Raw genomic sequence first — 20,054 nt, 5'->3', positions numbered from 1 at the left:
AGTTTGGAACTAGTCAGCTGTTAAGCCCATGTTGTTAAGTTTCTTATCTATGTCAGCCAACCATTTCACAGATGTAGATTCTGATAAGAGTTGATGTATAAAACTATTGGGTCTGGGCTCAAAATGAATTTGGGTCCAGTACTTAAGTACTCTTGTCCATGCCATCAGTTCCATACTATTTTGTCCAGTTTCTCTGCATAGGGTGTCATATGGAACACCTTGGTGACCCTAAAATTCTTCGCAAAGAGTATCCCTGTACTGAGTCATAAGGTGATTTAATTGGAACCATATTGGGCCTCCATATAATAGTTGAGGGATTATCTTTGGCGCTGAAGATTCTCAGTGCAGCGGTGACAATTGGTGTCCTTTAGAGTAGAAAAATCGGAGAATCGCTGCAGCATTCACCCTAGCTTTGTTCTCTGCTTGTTTGCTGTGAGGGACCCAAGATAGGTTGTAACTGAATAGGAGCCCTAGATATCTAAACTGACTTACTTGCTCTAGGACATGGTTGTTCACTTTCCAGCTACATTTACACCTAGATTTTGCAAAGATCATGACTTTGGACTTGTCATAGTTAAGCGCCAGCTTATTTTACATGACAGTATTCTGCACTGCAGTTTAGTAGGCGTTTTAAGTTTCCAACGGGGAATATGACAAGAGAACAGCCGCCGGCCTCCGCATAAAGCAGGGTGGATATATGCAGCTTAACCTAAGCGCATGGATGGCCATCAATTTTAGTTAAGGTTGCAGGGAAGTCATTGAGAAATAGGCAAAATAGACTGCCAGTGGGCAACCTTTGTTTAACCCCTTTGTTAACCATAATTGATTCTGTTAACGTGCCATCTCTTGAAGTTCTTATTTGGCAAGTTGTATTCGTGTGGAACGCTTAATTAGAGCTAAAAGTCTCTGTTCCATGTTTAGGGTTTTTAATTTATGCCATAAAAGTTCCCTATCTACTCAATCAAAGGCACCTCTTCAAATCCAGAAAAGCAGCATAAAGCTTGCTTTTTCTTGTGCCCATGTATTTGCTTGCAAGATGTTGGAGAATTAGACAGTGATCTAGAATAGAGTTACCTGCCCGCCGATTTGTTCTGGGCCGAGTAGCTGATGTTTGTCTGTCCAGCTCTTTAATTTTTTCAGTAGATAGTTAGCATACAATTTGCCTACGATAGATAAAAGGCTGATCGGCCTATAATTAGAGGGACACTGGGGGTCTCCTTTTTTATAGAGGGGTATCTCCTTGTTTCTTCCCCTCCTTTGTGGCTCGTCATTTGTGTACTTGTGTATTTTTGTAGATTTTAACTGAGGGATATAATAAAATGACAATGAATGCAAAAAGTGTGGCAGGGTCATACTGGGCAGACCTGGTTTCCTAACCTCCACCCCAGCGGTGGGATTCAAATAATTTAACAACTGGTTGCATACAAGCACCATTTTAACAACCGATTCTGCCGAAGTGGTGCAAATCTGCTGAATCCCACCACAGCTCCACTCCCTCTGCAAAGCGGCTCTCTGGGTAAAGTTCGGCCAAGCACTTGGGCTCCACTTCTTTTCGTATTTCTTGTTCATTTCTTTTGACTTTTTTTCCCTTTGCCACAATAGCTGCATAAGCAAGGAAGATGATTTTGTGATGCGCGCAGTGGGTGGTTTTTACCCCTTTCCTTCCTTGCTGTTTGCTCTGGAAAAAAGGCACTCGATCTGCTTTTGCGTGTGTATAAAGTGCTGTCGAGTCACAGCTGACTGATGGTGACTCCAGCAAGGGGTTCTTCGAGGGAATGAGAAGCAGAGGCAGTTTGCTATTGCCTTTGGCCTGCAGAGCCTTCCTTGGTGGTCTCTCTTCCAAGTACCGACTTATGGCAAACCCAGCAAGGGGCTTTCAAGGCAAGTGATACAGCAGCGGCTTCCTTGGTGGTCTCCCTTCGAAGTGCTGACCCTGCTTAGCTTCCGAGATCTGATGAGACTGGCGTAGGAGGCTAAGAGCTCGTGTATCTAATCTGGAGGAACCGGGATTGATTCCCAGCTCTGCTGCCTGAGCTGTGGAGGCTTATCTGGGGAATTCAGATTAGCCTGTACACTCCCACACACGCCAGCTGGGTGACCTTGGGCTAGTCACAGCTTCTTGGAGGTCTCCCAGCCCCACCTACCTCACAGGGTGTTTGTTGTGAGGGGGGAAGGGCAAGGAGATTGTAAGCCCCTTTGAGTCTCCTGTAGGAGAGCAAGGGGGGATATAAGTCCAAACTCCTCCTCCTCCTCCTCCTCCTCCTCTTCTTCTTCTTCTTCTTCTTCTTCTTCTTCTTCTTCTTCTTCTTCTTCTTCTTCTTCTTCTTCTTCTTCTTCTTCTTCTTCTTCTTCTTCTTCTTCTTCTATACACAGTGGTGGGATCCAAAATTTTTAATAACAGGTTCCAATGGTGGTGGGATTCAAACAGTGGCGCCACCGCACACACACACCTCCAGTCCCTATTGGGCAGGGAGGTTGCTTTAGTAACCCTTTCTCGGCACTCAGAAAAAATTAATAACCACTTCTAGAGAAGTGGTGAGAACTGGTTGGATCCCACCTCTGCCTACCCCATGCTGCCTCCATCCCTGATTTGCTTTTACCTGTACCTATAATTTTCTTCCCATTCTGGTAAAAGTTGTTCAGGGATGGGAAAACGGCAGGAGAGGAAAAAATAGTAAAGCCTCTTCACATGCACCTGATAATGCATCTCTGGCTGCAAAATTTGCAAAAGTCCTCTAAAATCACTACGATATTCAAGGGCAGCAGCACCTGAAAGACCAAGAAAGGCTCTTAGAAGTCAGAGTTTGGGTTGTCAGATACTGGAAGAAATGAGCTTTGGTTCACAGTATGGAAAATATGTTTGGTCTTTAAGGCACTACTGGAGTCCAATGAGAACAAACTAACTGTGAAACCTTTATGTATACTTGAACTCTCAGCCCAGCGTACCTCACTGGGTTGGGATCAGAGGTGGGAATTAGGAGTTCACACCGGTTCTAATTTTTCGCCTAGTTCGACAAACCGGTTGAAATCCCACCACTAGCGCGGTGCTTGCCTGAGCCCCGCCCCTCGGCCTGTCCCTTCAGCCGGAGCAGCCTGGCATGGCCAGGCTGAGGGGCAGCCCATGGCAGGCTCCCCAGCTGCCCCTTGGCCGGGCCCCACCAGGCTGCCCAAGACCGCGCCTTCCTCCTCCACCGGCTAAGTGGGGCATGGCTGGGGGGGGGGGGGCGCAGCAGGAGGGGGGCGGGCAAACCAATTACTACATTTTTAAAATCCCACCACTGGTTGGGATGGCCTGTAGTTATTTCAGGTGCGCTCAACTGCTTGGATATCACCAGTGGGATTTCATCCTACTTTTCTCCCCTTCCAATAACAGCTCCGTGTGCCATATCACAGTTTGAACATACAGGGAACTGACATGCTGAATCGGACAATCATTCCATCAAAGTCAGTATTTCCTCCTCATATTGGCAGTGGGTCCCTGGGGTCTCATGTAGAGGTATGGCTGCCAATCTCTAAGTGGTGGCAGGGGATTTCCTGGGGTTGTAACTGATCTCCAGTCAACAGAGGCCCTTTCCGCACAAATCTCCAAAGACGTTTCTAAAATGTTTTTATTCCCCCATCTCAGTGGCATAGTGCCAATGGGGCCGGGGGGCGCCAATGAGGCCGGGCACATGTTGCGGCGTGGCATGGCAGGGGTGTTCCGGGGCGGAGGGCACTGCCACGGCAGGGGTGAAGGGCGCACGCGTGCCCTGGGTGCAGTTCCCCCTCGCTCTGCCCCTGCCCCACCTTTACTATGATCTATGTCTGCACTCACTCCCTTGAAATGATTCCTGACTGCCATTTTGTGATTTTGCTTTTTTGTGTGTATGTTGTACAATTGATGTTTCTATGCTTCACAGTTTCTGTGCCTTCTATACTCCCTCCTTCAAAGATCTGCCCCCCAAAACTAAAGAAACTCACATAAATGGTACAGGAAAAACAGGTGAGCAGGAATGGAGAGGGAGCTGAGGAGGAAGTTCGGGGAAAGCAGAGAGGCGAGGGAAACATCTTAAAGAGAGTGTACAGGCAAATGAAGCTGTTCTGAAAACATTTCGACTAAGGAATCGTTTTAAAAGAACATTCAATTAAAATGTTTTGAGGCTGTTTTGGGAACCCAAGGGGGTAGAAAAGGAGCAGCAGTAATGTGGTGGTTAAGAGCAGGTGGTTAAGAGCAGGTGGTTAATGTGGTGGTTAAGAGCAGGTGGGAAATTCAGATTAGCACTCCAACACACACCAGCTAGGTGACCTTGGGCTAGCCACAGTTCTTCCGAGCTCTCTCAGCTCCACCCACCTCACAGGGTTTTTGTTGTGACGGGGGAAGGGAAAGGAGTTTGTGAGCCCCTTTGAGTCTCCTTACAGGAGAGAAAGGGGATATAAATGCAACTCTTCTTCTTTTTCTTCTTCTTCTGCTAAAAAACAGTGCAGGACTCCATGGAGGAAATGTTTTGTTACCTGCCTAAAAATGTTTTAAAAGGTTTGTGCGGAAGGGGCCAGAGATCAGCCCATCTGCTTCAGAACGTGGACTTTGTGGTATTATGCCACAAACTCCAACCTTCTCAGTCTTCACCCCCAAAATCTGCAGGTATTTCCACTCTGGGGTTGGCAACCTTGTGCAGAGGGCTTTCATGTCACCGACTGCCTGGTCCTTTTACAAACAAACAGGAGATGCTGGGTGTAATGCCCCCAGAGAAGCTCTTACTATTTTCTTATTAAGCAATAAGCATCAGTTGTCTCTATAGCTTGTTTGAGTTTAGTTCCTTTTGTATAGTGTTCTAAAAGAGGGAACTTTAGTTAGACCCTGTCCCTTTAAGAAGCCCCCTAGGGGCAGTCTCCCTTTCATTACCCAGTAGTGGTCCTGTTCAGTTAATTTGGTCTAAGGTGCCAGTGGAGCTGGAAGGCTGCAATATCTCTTACGTCTAAGGTGTATAAATATAGAGCATTAAGTCTAAGGTGTTACAGAGAGTCCAGATAGAGGACTCTGAAGGAACCAAAAGAAGGCACAGACAAAGTTGACTTTCTTGGAAGAAGTCAAGGAAGAATCAAAGTCTCAAGCTTCAAGTTGTTCCAGTCAAGCAAGGACTTTGTTTTAGTCAGACCCTGGGAGGAGTTAGGATCTCAATTCTTCTATACAATAAAGCCTCTTTTTAAAAAAAAAAACTGTTACACCTTGCTTGTGAGTCTCCCACTCTGTTCTGGCCGAGTTCAGGGCACCTAAGATATTTGACTTGGGGAACAGACAGGACACTGGGGATCGAACCTCTGGGGGTGTCCTGACTGCCAAGCAGAGACTCTTCCACTGAGCCACTCCTTCTAAACATTTCAAACGGGCTTGCCATGTGGCCTGGGGCGGATTGCAGTTTGAGAAACATAAGATGAAAGAGCTGCATTGTTCTTTTGGATCCCAGCCATCATTGTTGTAAGGATGCAGGCGGGGAGAGGGACGCTGCACACGCATGGCTGTGAGTCAGCTCATCTCCATGGAATCCTGATTCTTTAGATCCAGAGTGACTTCAGTTAATGCACAATGGAGCAAAGTCTGGTACGTGAATCCCACCCCCCACCCCCCACCCCCCATGCAGATCCACACTGTCTCCCAACCCGGCAGAGCCCAACCCCAAGTCCATTTTGTTCCTGCAGGAGGGCTAGCTATCAAACAGATGGCATTGTCAACCGCTTGTGGGAAAATGTAAAAATAAAAGTGCAGGGCGGGGAAGAGGGGGCACTTAACACATCCCCGTTAAGCACCCAAGGGAATGGTTTTCTTAGCATCGCCAGTTCTGTGACAGCATGAAGAAATTCATCAGCAAGGGTGTGTCACGCAGGTCTAAGAAGAGCAGGTCATCAAGTAACGGGCACGTGTGGTTCCCATTTGCAAGGGTTTTGTTGTCGTTGTAGTTTGGGGGGGGGGATGTGCAGCTCGAATATATGCATAACAAAACTTCCCACTCACACAACCAGAATTCTGCAGTTTAGATCAGATCTGCATGTTTTCTGAATGTGCCTCACTGTTTCTTACTTTTCTCAACACAGCCCAGGGGAAGGAGGCAGGAGAAAGGGCACTGCATTGTGTTCCTGCATGGCAGGGGGTTGGACTTGATGGCCCTTGGGGTCTCTTCCAACTCTATGATTCTATGATTCTATGACATCGCTGGTCAATTCTGGAATTTGAGGAGCAAAATATAAGGTGGAGCATTCCAGTTGTGTGGTGTGAGGCAGTGTGGCCCCAGCATCTGGGGGATGCTCACAGGCAAAGCAGGCTCCCCCATAACCTCCAAATTGTGGGTTGTAAGGTTGCAAAGTAAGATTGCCAGCTTTCAGTAGCACCTGAACATCTCCGTCTATTTGCACCTGGCCTCCAAATGACCAAGATCAGTTCTCCCTGGAGAAAACAGCTGCTTTGGTGGATGGACTTTCTGACATTATATCCTGCTGATGTCTCTCCTTGCCCCAAACTCTGCCCTTCCTAGATGTCATTCCCAAAATCTCCAAGTATTTCCCAATCCAGAGCTGGCAACCTGATTGCCAATTCTGGCTTGGGAAATGCATGGATATCTGGTGGCTGGGGAGGACAGAACTTGGGAAGGAGAGTCAGTGGGGATGTGACATTGAGGACTTCTGTTTCTCCTAGAGTCTATGGTATACCATAGAGTTTGCCCTTTGAAGCTGCCATTTCCTCCAGGGGGGATGATCTCTGTAGTTGAGATCAGCTGTAATTCTAGGAGAACTCCACCAATTCGAGATTGATAGCCTTGTGTGTGTGTGTGTGGGGCGGGGGGGGGATTGCAAAAGCTTCCCCTGTGTGGATGCTCCATGCAGAACTCACGGAGCAAGAGATTTTGACTGGTCTTGGGGGTCCTGGCAACCACCTACCCTTGCCCCCTTCTGGAGCCAGCTGTGGCAAGCAGGGAGAAAGCATTTAAGGATGGATGGAGTGGGACTTGCAGTCATGGAGGAGCGGAAAGTTCAGAGATTTCACAAGGGCTGCCTTTAACAGAACCCTGACACTGATAAAGAAGCAGCTGATGTTTTAATTGCACTGGTGAAATTGGGGGGAGGAGTTAACTGCTACATTTTCTATGCATCTGGCTGCTTCTAAAGGTGCAGTTTCAGCTCAAGCATAGAAGAGCAGAGGAAGAAGAATTGGGATTTATACCTCCCCTGAAGGGCTCAGGGCGGTGCATAACACAAGAAATATAACAAATAGAGCACAACTAAAACATAATCAAAATATAAATATATAGAAATATAAACTCTATTATCATTAACATAACTAAAACCCCATTAAAATACAGCGTTCAAAAATATACAGTAAGTAGCATCCGACACTAACCCCTCCCAGAGGGGGAAACGGCAGGTCCCACCAATGTTATAAAAACCGCATAGTTTACAGGGAAAGAAGAGAGAGAGGAGGGGGTGCGAATCAGTGGCCGGCCTCTCCAAAAGCCCGGTGAAACAGCTAAGTCTTGCAGGCTCTGTGGAACTCACCAAGGCCCTGCGGAACTCACCAAGGTCCTGCAGGACCTGAACAGCTGGAGGGAGAGTGTTCCACCAGGCAGGGGCCAGGGCCATAAAAGCCCTGGTCTGAGTGGAGGCCAGCTGCATCATTGAGGGGCCGGGGACCACTACCAAACTGAACTGGGACATATGGGGCAAGGCACTCCCGAAGGTACAAGGGTTACCAATACAGTGGGCGGATACCTCCAAAAACAAAAAACAAATAAGTGGGTGCTAAATCAAATCAAGCCTGAACTGTCCCTAGAATCTGAAATGACTAAATTGTGGCTGCCATACCAAGGACGTAGGCAAGGGTTCAACCCCCCCATTACATGTCCGAAGTCTGCCCCCCGTTTGTGGGTTTTTAAAATATTTTAAAGGGTTTTTTTGGTTTTTGGCCTGCAGGGAGCACAATTTTTAGGCTAGCAGCACCAAGATTTCAGGGCTTTTTGGGGAGACTCTCATGATGATACTACCCAGGTTTGTTGAGGTTTGGTTCAGGGGATCCAAAACTATGGACTCCCAAAGAGAGTGCCCCATCCCCCATTGTTTTCAATGGGAGTTATAGAAGATGGGGGCTACACCTTTGAGGGGCCTTAACTTTGGACCCCTAAACCAAACTTCACCAAACCTGGGAGGTATCATTAGGAGAGTCTCCTAAAAATACCCTGAAAGTTTGGTGCTGCTATCTTAACAACTGCACCCCTGACAGCAGGCACTCCCCAAGTTTCCCCAGATTATCCTTTTAAATCCACCCCCTTCAGCATGTATTTAAAGGGAGAATCTGAGGTCCCCAATTTAAACATTGAAAGTGATGCTGTTTCAGGGTGGGAGATAATCCACCCCAAAACAGCATCACTTTCAATGTTTGTTTAAACTGGGAACCCCAGATTTTCCCTTTAAGGTGGATTTAAAAGGAGAATTTGGGCTCTTTAGTTTAAACACCATTGAAAGTGATGCTGTTTGGAGATGGAGTCCAGCATCACAGCGGGCCGCCCAATGGGGGGGGGGGGGCAAAATCTTTTGCACTGGGCTCCATTTTCCCCAGCTATGCCTCTGCCCAGAGGGGAGGGCAGAAGGAGCTGCCGGCTGCCGGCTGGGAGTCCAGCTGGTGGGGGGTGGGTTGGGGTTGAGGAAGGCGGGACAGGGAAGTCGGCTGTCCCCAGCCTCGGAGAGCTACTTTTATAAGCACTGAGGCTGGGGTGGGGCTTGGGGAGGTGTAACCATGCCCCCAGGGGCGGGTGGGGGCATGGCCCCACCCCCAAATCCCCCCATAAAAATCTATACCTATGTCCCTATGTCATACTTTGGTCACATTATGAGAAGACAAGAGTCACTGGAAAAGATGGTAATGCTAGGAAAAGTTGAAGTCAGAAGGAAAACAGGAAGACTCAATATGAGATTGATTGACCCTATGAAGGAAACCATGGCCCTCAGTGCAAGACCTGAACAAGGCTGTTAATGGGAGAATGTTTTAGAATATCTTTATTCAAAGAGTCTCCAAGAGATGGAAGCAACTTCATAGTCCTGAACATACACATTAATTGAATCTGCCTACTAAAATGTTGTGATGTGATATTACCCCATCGGTCAGTAATGCCCCAGTAATTGCACAGGGGACTAATTGGCTGCCTTTTAGGGTATCTATCAGAAAGCTGGGGTGGGGGAGGGGGCGGTATTGCTTATATATAACCTGGTAATCAGCTGCTATGTGTGTAGATAGCTGAAGTAGTGGATGGGGGAAAGTCACCATAGTTAGGAGTGCCTGGAGTAGATATGGTAGAAGAAAGATTACAGGGAGGGAGCTTACATTTATTCAGGTTATCTGCTTTTCCCATCCTCCTTTCATCCCAGGATCTTCTAAATGCCACATCAATGACTCTGGGTGATAAAGGGCTGCTGTAAAATGTCACGTTGGTAAATAGGAAAAGAAACAACTGGTATCTGGGATTTAATCCTGAATGAATAAACTGACCTGTCTTTTGTTACTGAGATCTAGTTCGATAAGGCACATACAATTAGTTTATCTCAGGGTGTAAACAGAGGAGTTGCAGCCTCTCCATAAAATGCAAACGGCTGGTTCATGCATCTGCTTCTGGCCTTGGCAGGGAAGGAAGAGGGGGTTTAACTCTTCAACCTCCCGTATGTTTTGTAGCTTCCCCAGGGATTACCATTTTGGTAGGGGGAAATTTGTATTTTTAAAGGAACTTTTATCTTTTAAAATGTTAATACCAGAGTTGGGAAGTCTATTAAATGGAACCTGAAGAGTTAACGCCTGCCTCCCTTCCCTGCATGTCCCCAAGGCAAATGGAAGATTCAGGAGATATCAATTTACATTTATAGCTGAAAAGGGAGATCTTGTGTGTGTTCAAGCTCTGAACTGTCTCTTCTAGGGCTCTTGGCAGATAAGTAGTATAGGCTCCCCTCTCCCAAACTCACCATACCTCAGATCAGAGGGTTTCTGAAACCTTTGAAAGCATTACTTTTCCTCTCACTTTGCAGGGAAAGTGAAGGAAGACACTTGTAAAGGGTTTGCCCATTCTTCACCACCTTCCCCTGCCCAACCAACAGCAGTTCCTCCCACAATTCGGGGCAGCAATTGATAGCAATTGGAAGAGCTAGCTTTCTGTTTAAAAAATTGAACACTGCCGGTCTGTCACTGGAACAATAGATTGGTGAAATCTACATGGGCTTGCAAAATAATGCTAGATTCAAGACGGCACACACAAACACACCAAAAAAAAGGTATCAGAGAGCAACCTCCTAAGTTGGAGGAGGTTGTGTGGAGAGAATGGGTGCATAAAATCGCAGCTTGGCTCAACTTGGCTCAACTTGACTCTTCAGAGCAGAAGAATCTCATTTAAACAACAACAAAAAAACCCCCCGAAAAATCCCACTGCGAGACGGTAGAAAGTCTGTATTGCCCACTATGAAGGCAAGGATCTACCAGAAACCTCCCCCGGAAGGGAAAACAATTCAACCACTGGTGGGCAGTATCATCCACAAACAGTCTCATCTGAGTTTCTCTTCCTTGTCTGCCTGTTGTGGGTTGTCTGTCCTGTAGTCTGGTAGTTTTTGCTCCTAACATTTCACCCGCGTTTACACCTGGCATCTTGAGAGGCATGTCACGGTAAGATGTGTTTCTCTCCCTGGCACAGTGTGGACAGATTGTGAGGTGGGGTACCTGTTTGGTCTACCCCGCAGGTGGGAAGGGTGTGTGTGAAGTGCATTTGCACGTGTCTCTAGGTGGAGTTCATTTGTAGTTGAATTTCACTTTCTAGGCTTGTCCACCTCATTATTGTCTCCATGCTCTCATTCCCTGTCTCAGATTATTCACATGACAAATTATCATTCACACAAACAAAAAAGAAACGGAGTTGGTTGCCAACTTTCACCCCAGATCTTTCTATGGCCTCTTCCAACAGGTGGTGAACAGCATGCTGCAGGGCTCCATGGGGTGCATGCCAACGAGACGAACAGCTGGCCCCCCACTCCACCTTCTCTAATGGAACTAAATTATCTCTCTCATCCAATTGGGTCGATTTCCCACTGGAAAAATGAAAGTGGGTACAAACCGATTTGATTCAGGATCTTTTCAGTGCGGTTTCATGGTCCCCAGTGCAGCAAGACGACCCCTGCTCTAGTCGACACAGCAGCCAGGCTGAATTCCCCACTGTTCGCGGATCTGCTGCACGATCTGCTCAGGGGCTTCCTGATTGGCTGTTGTGATGTGCTGGGGCGGGAATTTTTTTAATTTTTTGCACTTCGGATCCACGTCTGCGTGAGCATGCGCAGAAGAACTGCATGCAATGCCCCATTTCTGTGCTACTTTGTCTCGTATCCACGTGGATACGAGGTGTACCGTTCCTTTGTGTTGCAGAAAATCAGAAAATCATTCTAAACAGCCCCATGTCACCACGTATCCACGTGGATTCTAGCTACATGAAATAAAAAAAAATAAAGAGCCGCGCACAGCCCACTGTGCCCTGATTGGATGGGAGACTCCACGTCACTCGCAAGAACAGGTAGTTCGAATACGGATTCACCCTCCCAACTTTCCCACTGCTCCAGATTGACCACGCATTTTTCAAAAAGGTCTACTTCCTTTTAAGTTCTAAAATAACACGTGCTGGGGGTGGGGGGGGAGCAACAGAAACGGGGTGAATCCGCGTTCGGCGCTGGTGTAGTGGGGAGTTCTGCAGGAACCCTGGATATTTGGAGTGACGAGCACGCATCTAATCATGAGTGGGGAATCGACCCAAGAAAACCCGAAGCTATTCAGTCATCACCTATTTGCTTAAGCGCCTCGCCCAATTAGCCTTGGGCTTCCTAAATGCTCACAAATGCTTCTCGGTGTCCAGTAGCTATTTGGCACAGAGCAAAGCACAGCACAACACAGCAAAAATGGCCAGTGGAGATTTCCAATTGCGCTTCAACATTTCTACTTGACAAACAGCAAGGAAGAGAATATTCCAAGCTCCCTTACCTTTAAGAGAAGGAGGGGTGTAGGCACAGGGGGCGTTCCTTTTGTTCTTAAGGTGGTAGCCTTCGCCCAAAGCTCTCTGGAAAAAAGAAAAAGTCACCGGTTCAAAGACAAAACAAATCTCTGAAGGTTTCCCAGAGGATTTAGGATTAGGGACGTGAGTTGACATGTGAAAAAATCGAGAAAGCAAACAGATGAGTTGGTTAAATTAAGAAACTTGGTTTGCACCAAAGTGTTGTTGTGTGAGCGTAGATTTTGCCTGCACATGGCTGGGCTTTTTGCAGAATTTTTTTTTAACACAGCTGCTCCTCCACACTCCACCTTGAAAACTGATTCTGAAATGCCAGATTCCAGATTAAGAGTTGTAACCCAATGAATGAAACCTCAGTTGGTTAAGAATAAGTCTTGATCTATGAATCCTTTAAGTCTACGCACATGTCTGTATTCATAAAAAGGACACCCTGCAATCAGTTCTTTGCTTTCAGAGGCTGATTCCGCATGGGCCAAAAACAGCAGTGTGAAAACAGTGTGAAAACAGCATAAACCCTTTTAAACCAGTTTAAACCCTTTTGCACCATTTTCACACCATTTTCACACTGCTGTTTTTGGCCCATGCGGAATCAGCCAGAGTTTTTTTTTGTGGGTGGGGAGGCACCCCCTCCTGGGCATGAGGAAAGGATGTGTGTGTGTTCAAGATGGCACAAATCATCAGAAGATGCTTCTAAGTCCTCATGTTTAAAAAATAATGTATCCCACCCTTCCCTCTCCTGTCCAAGGGACCTTCATTTTCTTCTTTGAGGGAATGAGCTTCTAAATTGACTTCTTCATTCCCATCTGCCAAGCACATTTTCACTGAAGGACAGAATGGTTTATTTACTGATTTCGGCTTCATCCTGCACATAAGGAAGGTCATTCTCACGCTTTTATAGAATAAAGACATTTCTACAGTCAACACAGTAGGTTCAGATCCGGATCTGGGAGGATTTTTATTTGGGTAACTTATCATTCCAAGGTTAACACACACACACAAAAACCCTTGCTGGAATCAGACTTTGATCAGTTATTTCCTTGATGCACCAATCTACTTCTGAGTCCAAAACAGGGGGTACATTTTATGAACTATTTGCCCAGGGCTGCCAATTTCCAGGGTGTGTGGGGGGGGGGGATTACAAGTAATCTTCAGTTTTAGACCCGTTCCGCTGGAGAAATGACACCTTTAGAGGGATGACTGTCTGGCATTATATCCCTGCTGAGCTCTCTTCCCAAACTGCCCTCCTCAAATCTGCTGGAATTTCCCAAGCTGGGGTTGGCAGCCCTACGTTGACCCGCTATGAAAAGCGCCTTCCCCTTCAGAGACTTTTATGCATCTTGAAAGGGCGTGAAAATGTTTGCCCCTCGTCAGAGGCAGCTGGATCAAAAAACACATCCTTATCTTCTCACACTGGATCAGTGTGGTGACATTGAGAGCATCAGTTCAGTGGCCTTGGAAAAAGGGTTGGGTTCCCTCACACCATAAATGGGGTCTACATGGATCCCTTTTTCTTCAGTGAAATCGCCATGCAGTCACTCTGACTGGCTAGCTGGTGCCATCATGTTCTCTACCTGATCCCTGATAGGTTCGGATCCCAGAGCAAAGAGGGAAAGAAGTCCAAAGTGGAGGCATCTGATGGGTGAGTCAGCTAGGCTGAGAAAACAGGCCATATTCTTGAGGGTGGGTTGGAAAAGCATTTTTGCCCCCTCCAAAGGGCCCTTTTTGCTCAGCAGTACTTGGGGGGAAAGAGCACATCTGTTGGAATGACACCTGTGAGAAAATAACATGTGGGCCCACAACAGCCAAATTTTCATTGTTAATAGACTGCGCCACTTTGCCAGGCCGTAAAGTTAGTGGTGACGCTATTTTCTTGCAGGTCTGCTAGGAAAATAGTCACCTGAGTGTGGAGGAGAAGAGTTTAAAACAAAAGCATTTTTACTCTTGTTCTCTCCTCACTTTAATTTCTCTGACTCCTTCATTCCCACAGTCTTACATGACTTTTGTTAAACTCAAATCAAGAAGGGAATGAAGGACCCTAGGAACTGAACTGCAAGTTTTAGACCGTGGAGTGAAGAACCCAGAATATTAGTTTAAGGCAAAGAGACCCCAACTTTTTTGAGCCTGTGAATTCTGACAGAGCATGGTGGGTGCAGCAACAAAATGGCTGCCACAGAATTGTTGCCTCAGGATGCAGAGCCAGTAACAAGATGGCTGTCCCATTGAAGATACTTGTGCTGCGGTGGCAGCTGCCACAAAAGCAACATTTTAAAAAATGTGCCTAGTCAATCAAATCTCCAATAGCCTTACTGGGCAATAGCCGTACATGGCCTTACCTACAAACTAAAACAATTTGGCAGCCGTCAAAAAAAGTGTTGGCGGATGCCATTGTGCCCACAGGTACTACATTGGGGGAGCCTTAGTCTAAGAGCATACGAAGTTGCCATCTTACTAAAGCTAAACAGGTTTTCTGGGAATCTCTGCATGCCAACTTTCAATTCTGCACGGGGTTTTTGTCGCCTGTGCCAAACTCTGCTCCCTACCTTCAATGGAGTGAAAAGTAAGGGTGAAAATTCTATTCTCTGATATTCAAAATTAACAATTTATAAATAGAAATAGATGAGCTCTTTGAAAACATGGAGGCTATGGAAGACCAAAGTCAATGGTTGTGGAGATTCCAGGAGCCAGTCACACCAAGCTTCCCTTCACACCACTAGAGGAAGCCTCCACTGCCATTTTGATACCCCTCAGAATCTGGTGTCCTTGACAATTGACTAGGTTTGCCTAGTGGTTGGGCCAGCCCTGAACAGCAGATGTCAAACAGGGAATGGATGCCATCAGTCAACTGAGGCTGTCCTTGAGGAATCAGAGATGTCAACTTACTGGGGTTATTCGATTTGTTCCTTCTTTGTATTTGTAATTTATTGCTCTTGTTTGCCTTGTACACCACTCTGAGCCCTTTGGGGGTAGAGCGGTCTATGAAATAAATAAACAAACAAACAAACAAACAAACTTCCAATCTGTGGGGTTAAGAATTAAGTTCACACGTTTCAATTTTGAGAGCTAGTTTGGTTCTGGAGATTTGCTCTGAGAGGGAATTAAAAGGAAAATGTTTGAACAGGGAAAGAAACAGGGAATGACATGTTCTCTTCTAACAATGAGCACATTAGCGTTTGTGTGTTAAACTGCAAGTTCTCACACTTCTTTCACTACCTAAAAATAGACCGCTGCTTCTACTATTGCACAAGTCATTTTTCAATAGAATGTGTTAATTATGGAATGGATTCAGTAAAAAAGCATTAAATCTTCTTCAACCAGTCAGTAGTCAAGTTAGCTGACTGTTGTGCGCTTTCCAGGCTGTGTGTCTGTGGTCTGGGAGTTTTAGCTCCTAATGTTTTGCTTGCATCTATGGCTAGCATCTTCAGAAGCATGTCATGGGTAACGTGTTTCTCTCTATGGCACAATGTGGAGTGGTTTGTGTAGTTTTGTCAACCTCTGACATGGAAGAGGGGTAAAGTGTATTTGCATGTATCCAAAAGAAGTTCATTTGCAGTTGCATTTGTATGTAAATGTCCTGGTGGTTTGAATGTGTGTGACTCATCCCAGAAATTGGAGTGAAGTAAGGTGATGAAGGGGAGAAGAGGGAGGGAAGCAGTTTATAGCATCTGGGAGATTGTTGAATGGTGTTTGAAATATCCTCTGGTTTTTGGTTTTGGTGTTTTTTAGTACTGGTAGCCAGGTTTTGTTGATTTTCTTTTCTATTTTTTGTTGAAACTGTTCTGGTGTTTGTGGATTTCAATGGCTTCCCTGTGTAGTCTGACATAGTAGCTGTCAGAGTTGTCAAGAATTTCTGTGTCATCAAATAAGATCCAATGTCTGGCTTGGGTTAAACCACTTGGACATACACATTCAAAGGAAACTTCAAATGAACTCCACCTGGACACATGCAGATGCATCTTATCTCCCTCCCATTTCAGAGGTTGACAAAACAAATACCCAACTATTCAAAACACTTGACGCTTTTTCACAGAGAGAATCACATCTTACTGTGACATACCTCTGAAGATGCCACCTGTAGATGCAGGCAAACCATTGGGAGTTAAACCTGCCAAACCATGGACACACAACCTGGAAAACTCACAACAGCCAGTTGATCCTGGCTGTGAAAGTCTTGAAAGTTAGCCTTTCTCCATCTCTTCTTCACCTATCTGCTCTAGCTTTCCCCCTCAGATTCTGTTACATTGTTAGAAAAACTTAATCATGCTCTTTATTTTGAAAGAAGTCCTGGAGAATTCAGAGCCCACACACTGTTACGTGTCACTCGGTTGGTCCAAATAAAAGATACATGGATTGTGTTCCGAGCTTCAGTACTCTTTTTATTTTGGACCGGGAAACAGGTCTGTGTGTGGGGGAACATTCTACGTTCTGTCTGACCTCTGCTAGGACTTTACCTTAAAAAAACAAACTGCCGAATGGGAAATGGGGGTGGGAAGGCAAGCTTTCCCGGCCAATTAAAGGGATAATCTGATAAAATAACAGAAAAGTCATGGGGTGAGCTTGAAATATAGCCAAACTTTCCTCAAAGACACTAAGCTTCTGGCTGCTGACTTACCCCCCCTCCCCTCCACCATTCCACTGTGCCATGCATTTCAGAGGAATTTAATATGACTGAAGATCAAGAATAAGTCAGGGGAAAATGCCGGCAGAAATAAGCTTGCTCTGCAGGTGGTGGGTGTGTGCATGGGGAAAACAGTGAGCAAGTTTGGCTTTGCAGGGAACACTTTTTTGGCTGGTGTTTGGGTAAATTCCAAGGTCTTCCAGTGCAGAGAAGCGGCCAGTCCAGTAGCAGCACAAAAAGCAAAGGGCTTTCGGTACAGAAACACAGAGCAGCAGTCTGAGAGCCCTTGATGTCTCTCCTCCTCATCCCTCTGATGACTTCCCAAGAGACGTGGAAAAGGAAGTTGCATTTTCCCAGCCAGCCCTTGCCCAGACATTTACGTGTGCTTCCCAGCTTCAGATCTCAAAACACCCGGCTTCTCCCCTTTTCCTGCACCTTAGGGTATGTTCTCAGATCAAAGGGTGTCATGACCTCATAACTAACGGCTTTTGCATAATAGCCCTGCACATCCTAGTTCAACTGATATCCCAAACAAATGGGGAAAGGTTGTCTTCATTTTTTTACAGCCATTTGATACCATTTGATAGCCATTTTTATAGCTATTTGTAGCTTCTTGGTAGGAGAGAAGCAGAATCTGCAGACCGTGTTTTGCATCACTGTCTCCTTTATGCAGAGGCAAGAATGTCACTATTATTGCTCTATTTGAGCAGCACAGATAACTGGACTGACCAGCAAAAGACTGTATATTTATTAAATAACAACTCCAGAGCCATCCTAGAACAGACTGCAAGGTTATATAAAGCAGTGGTGTGACCGCACTTGGAGTACAGTTCTGGTCACCACATCTCAAAAAGAATCAAAGAGACAGAAAAAGTGCAGAGAAGGGCAACAAGGATGATTGAGGGACTGGAGCACCTTCCTTATGAGGAGAGGCTGCAGCGTTTGGGACTCTTTAGTTTGGAGAGAAGACATCGGAGGGGGGACATGATTGAAGTCTATAAAACTATGCATGGGGTAGAAAATGTTGACAGAGAGAAATTTTTCTCTCTTTCTCACAATACCAGGGGGCATCCATTGAAAATGCTGGGGGGGGGGGGGGGGGAATTAGGACTAATACAAGGAAACACTTCTTCACACAACGTGTGATTGGTGTTTGGAATATGCTGCCACAGGAGGTGGTGATGGCCACTAACCTGGATAGCTTTAAAGGGGGCTTGGACAGATTTATGAAGGAGAAGTCGATCTATGGCTACCAATCATGATCCTCCTTGATCTGAGATTGCGGATATTGTATTGTATTGTAGTGAGGGAGGGAGGGGAGGAAAATTACATGCTGAATTTCTGGGACAAGCATCTGTTAAAGGCACAGGGAAGAGCTGACCAGTGTGGGGGATGCCTGTGATCTGGTTCTTCCATCCATTCCCTATTTTTTTAAACCTCTGGGGAGTATGACCATAGGGTGACTACAGGATCATTGTGCATCACGTGCAGGGCCGGATTAGGACCTTCAGAGACCCAAAGCACAGAAAAGATTATAGTACTCCCATATACTGTGTAAGTAATCCAAATAAAAACAATAGAAAACTGTCAAAAATACATACATATTCTAATGAATAAATATCATTAATTGTATGAAACAAAACACCCATTCTTCCACTGATTTCTTGCCTTGAAGATACAAAGCATTTTCACTTACACGAATCAATGATGCAAAATCATGCTTATTGTTGCTTACTTATAACTTTATTTATACTACAAAAACTTTTCTCCTGCATTTTTAAACTGCCAAAAGTCTTTGATCATTTCCTCTAAATTAATCTGATGTAACAAATCTGCTTCAATATTTAGCAAAGAGGGGAAAAACCCTCTATGGGGCTGGAGTGTTGTGTGAAGATGGCAGCCACAGATGCAGACAAAACATCAGGAGAAAATGCTATTGGAACACGGCCATACAGCCTGGAAATCCCACAACACTCCAGTGATTGCGGCCGTGAAAGTCTTTGACAATATGTTGAACACCTCTATGGGGCCCTTGTTACTTGCGGCCCTAAGCACACTCTTATCTTTGCTTAATGGTTAATCCAATGCAGATCCCATCCCAACAGCTGTCACAGAAATTCAGCATGTAATTTCTCTCTGCTACCTATCTCTTGCTAAGAAAAGCTTGGGCAGATACACTTTTGTGCATGAAGCTGCTGTAAAAAAAACACCCCCCCCCCCCCCCCCCCGCCCAAAATGAAGACAACTTTCCCTGATTGCTTTTTGGGGATCTCCAGCCACCATTCGCAGGTTGGCGACCGTGCTACTGAAGTGGGCAGTGCCCCAGAAAGCTGTGCCGTGGCTCAAGAACAGGAAACCACAGGAATTGAAGTCCTTTAGGAGTAACTAAGCTAGTCCATGCTGACTGTCTACCACCAATGAGAGAATGTTTTTTAGGAATGAAGGGGGCTTGAATGCAGACTTTAGGAATGACTGTAGAGACAGGTGGGCACGGTGTAGTGGGTAGGGCCAATCGTGACTGATAACCTTGGTGGTCCCAGAGTACTGTGATGCATTATTGGTACTACCCATATATGTAGTAGAGGCTAGAACAGGGGTAGGGAACCTGCGGCTCTCCAGATGTTCAGGAACTACAATTCCCATCAGCTTCTGTCAGCATGGTCAATTGGCCATGCTGGTAGGGGCTGATGGGAATTGTAGTTCCTGAACATCTGGAGAGCCGCAGGTTCCCTACCCCTGGGCTAGAATGTCAGACTAGGATCTGGGAGAGCCAGGTTAAAATACCCACAATGCCATGAAAGCTTGCTGGGTGACCTTTCGCCAGCCACTCTTTTTCAACCTAGCCTACCTTGCTAGGTTGTTGTTGTAAGAATGAAATGGAAGAGGCGGGAATGATATATGCTGCATAGGGGTCCCTTTAAGGAGAAAGGTAGGGTATGAATGGAGTGTCCACAAGCGCAATGGACTCTAATCTGGTTAATCAGGTTTGATTCCCCATTCCTTCACAGGAATCCGCTCAGAAACTATCCTGATTGGCTGTTGCATTGTGTTGGGGCGGGAATTAAAAAAAACATATTTTTTTTGTGGAGCCATGTCAACACGCACATGCGTGAGTCGACTTGGAACGAAAACGACAGAGCAGCTTGTTTAAGCAAAGCTCCGTTTCCACGTTGCCTCTCTGGGAATTTTTTTTTTTAAAAAGGGCTGCATGCACATTGCTCACAGCCCACTGCGCCCTGATTGGATAGGAGGGTCAACGTCACTACGGCAGGAAATTCAACCCCCCTGATCCTCCCCATCGATCCAGATCCATCATGTTTTTTTTTAGAAAGGGTGCACATCCATCCAGGTCCGGGAAAACCCCGTGATAAGGCGGACAAGGAGCGCCAGAA

At 45.9% G+C, this 20,054-nt stretch overlaps 1 protein-coding gene across 2 annotated transcripts in view; it reads right to left on the bottom strand.

The window, feature by feature from the left end:
* PPP1R1B (protein phosphatase 1 regulatory inhibitor subunit 1B) overlaps window positions 1-20,054 on the bottom strand; it is a 61,405-nt gene that overhangs the window by 28,226 nt on the left and 13,125 nt on the right. For both annotated transcript variants that reach the window (XM_048518211.1, XM_048518210.1), the window contains exon 4: window positions 12,020-12,095. In XM_048518211.1, the coding sequence (XP_048374168.1) occupies window positions 12,020-12,095 (76 nt within the window). The remainder of the gene's footprint in view (window positions 1-12,019; window positions 12,096-20,054) is intronic.

Source organism: Sphaerodactylus townsendi, linkage group LG15 (genome assembly GCF_021028975.2).
Source record: "Sphaerodactylus townsendi isolate TG3544 linkage group LG15, MPM_Stown_v2.3, whole genome shotgun sequence".
In the NCBI taxonomy this organism is placed as follows: Eukaryota; Metazoa; Chordata; class Lepidosauria; order Squamata; family Sphaerodactylidae; genus Sphaerodactylus; species Sphaerodactylus townsendi.
The sequence above is the reverse complement of the archived record's forward strand: the minus strand, read 5'-3'. Positions and strand labels throughout refer to the sequence as shown.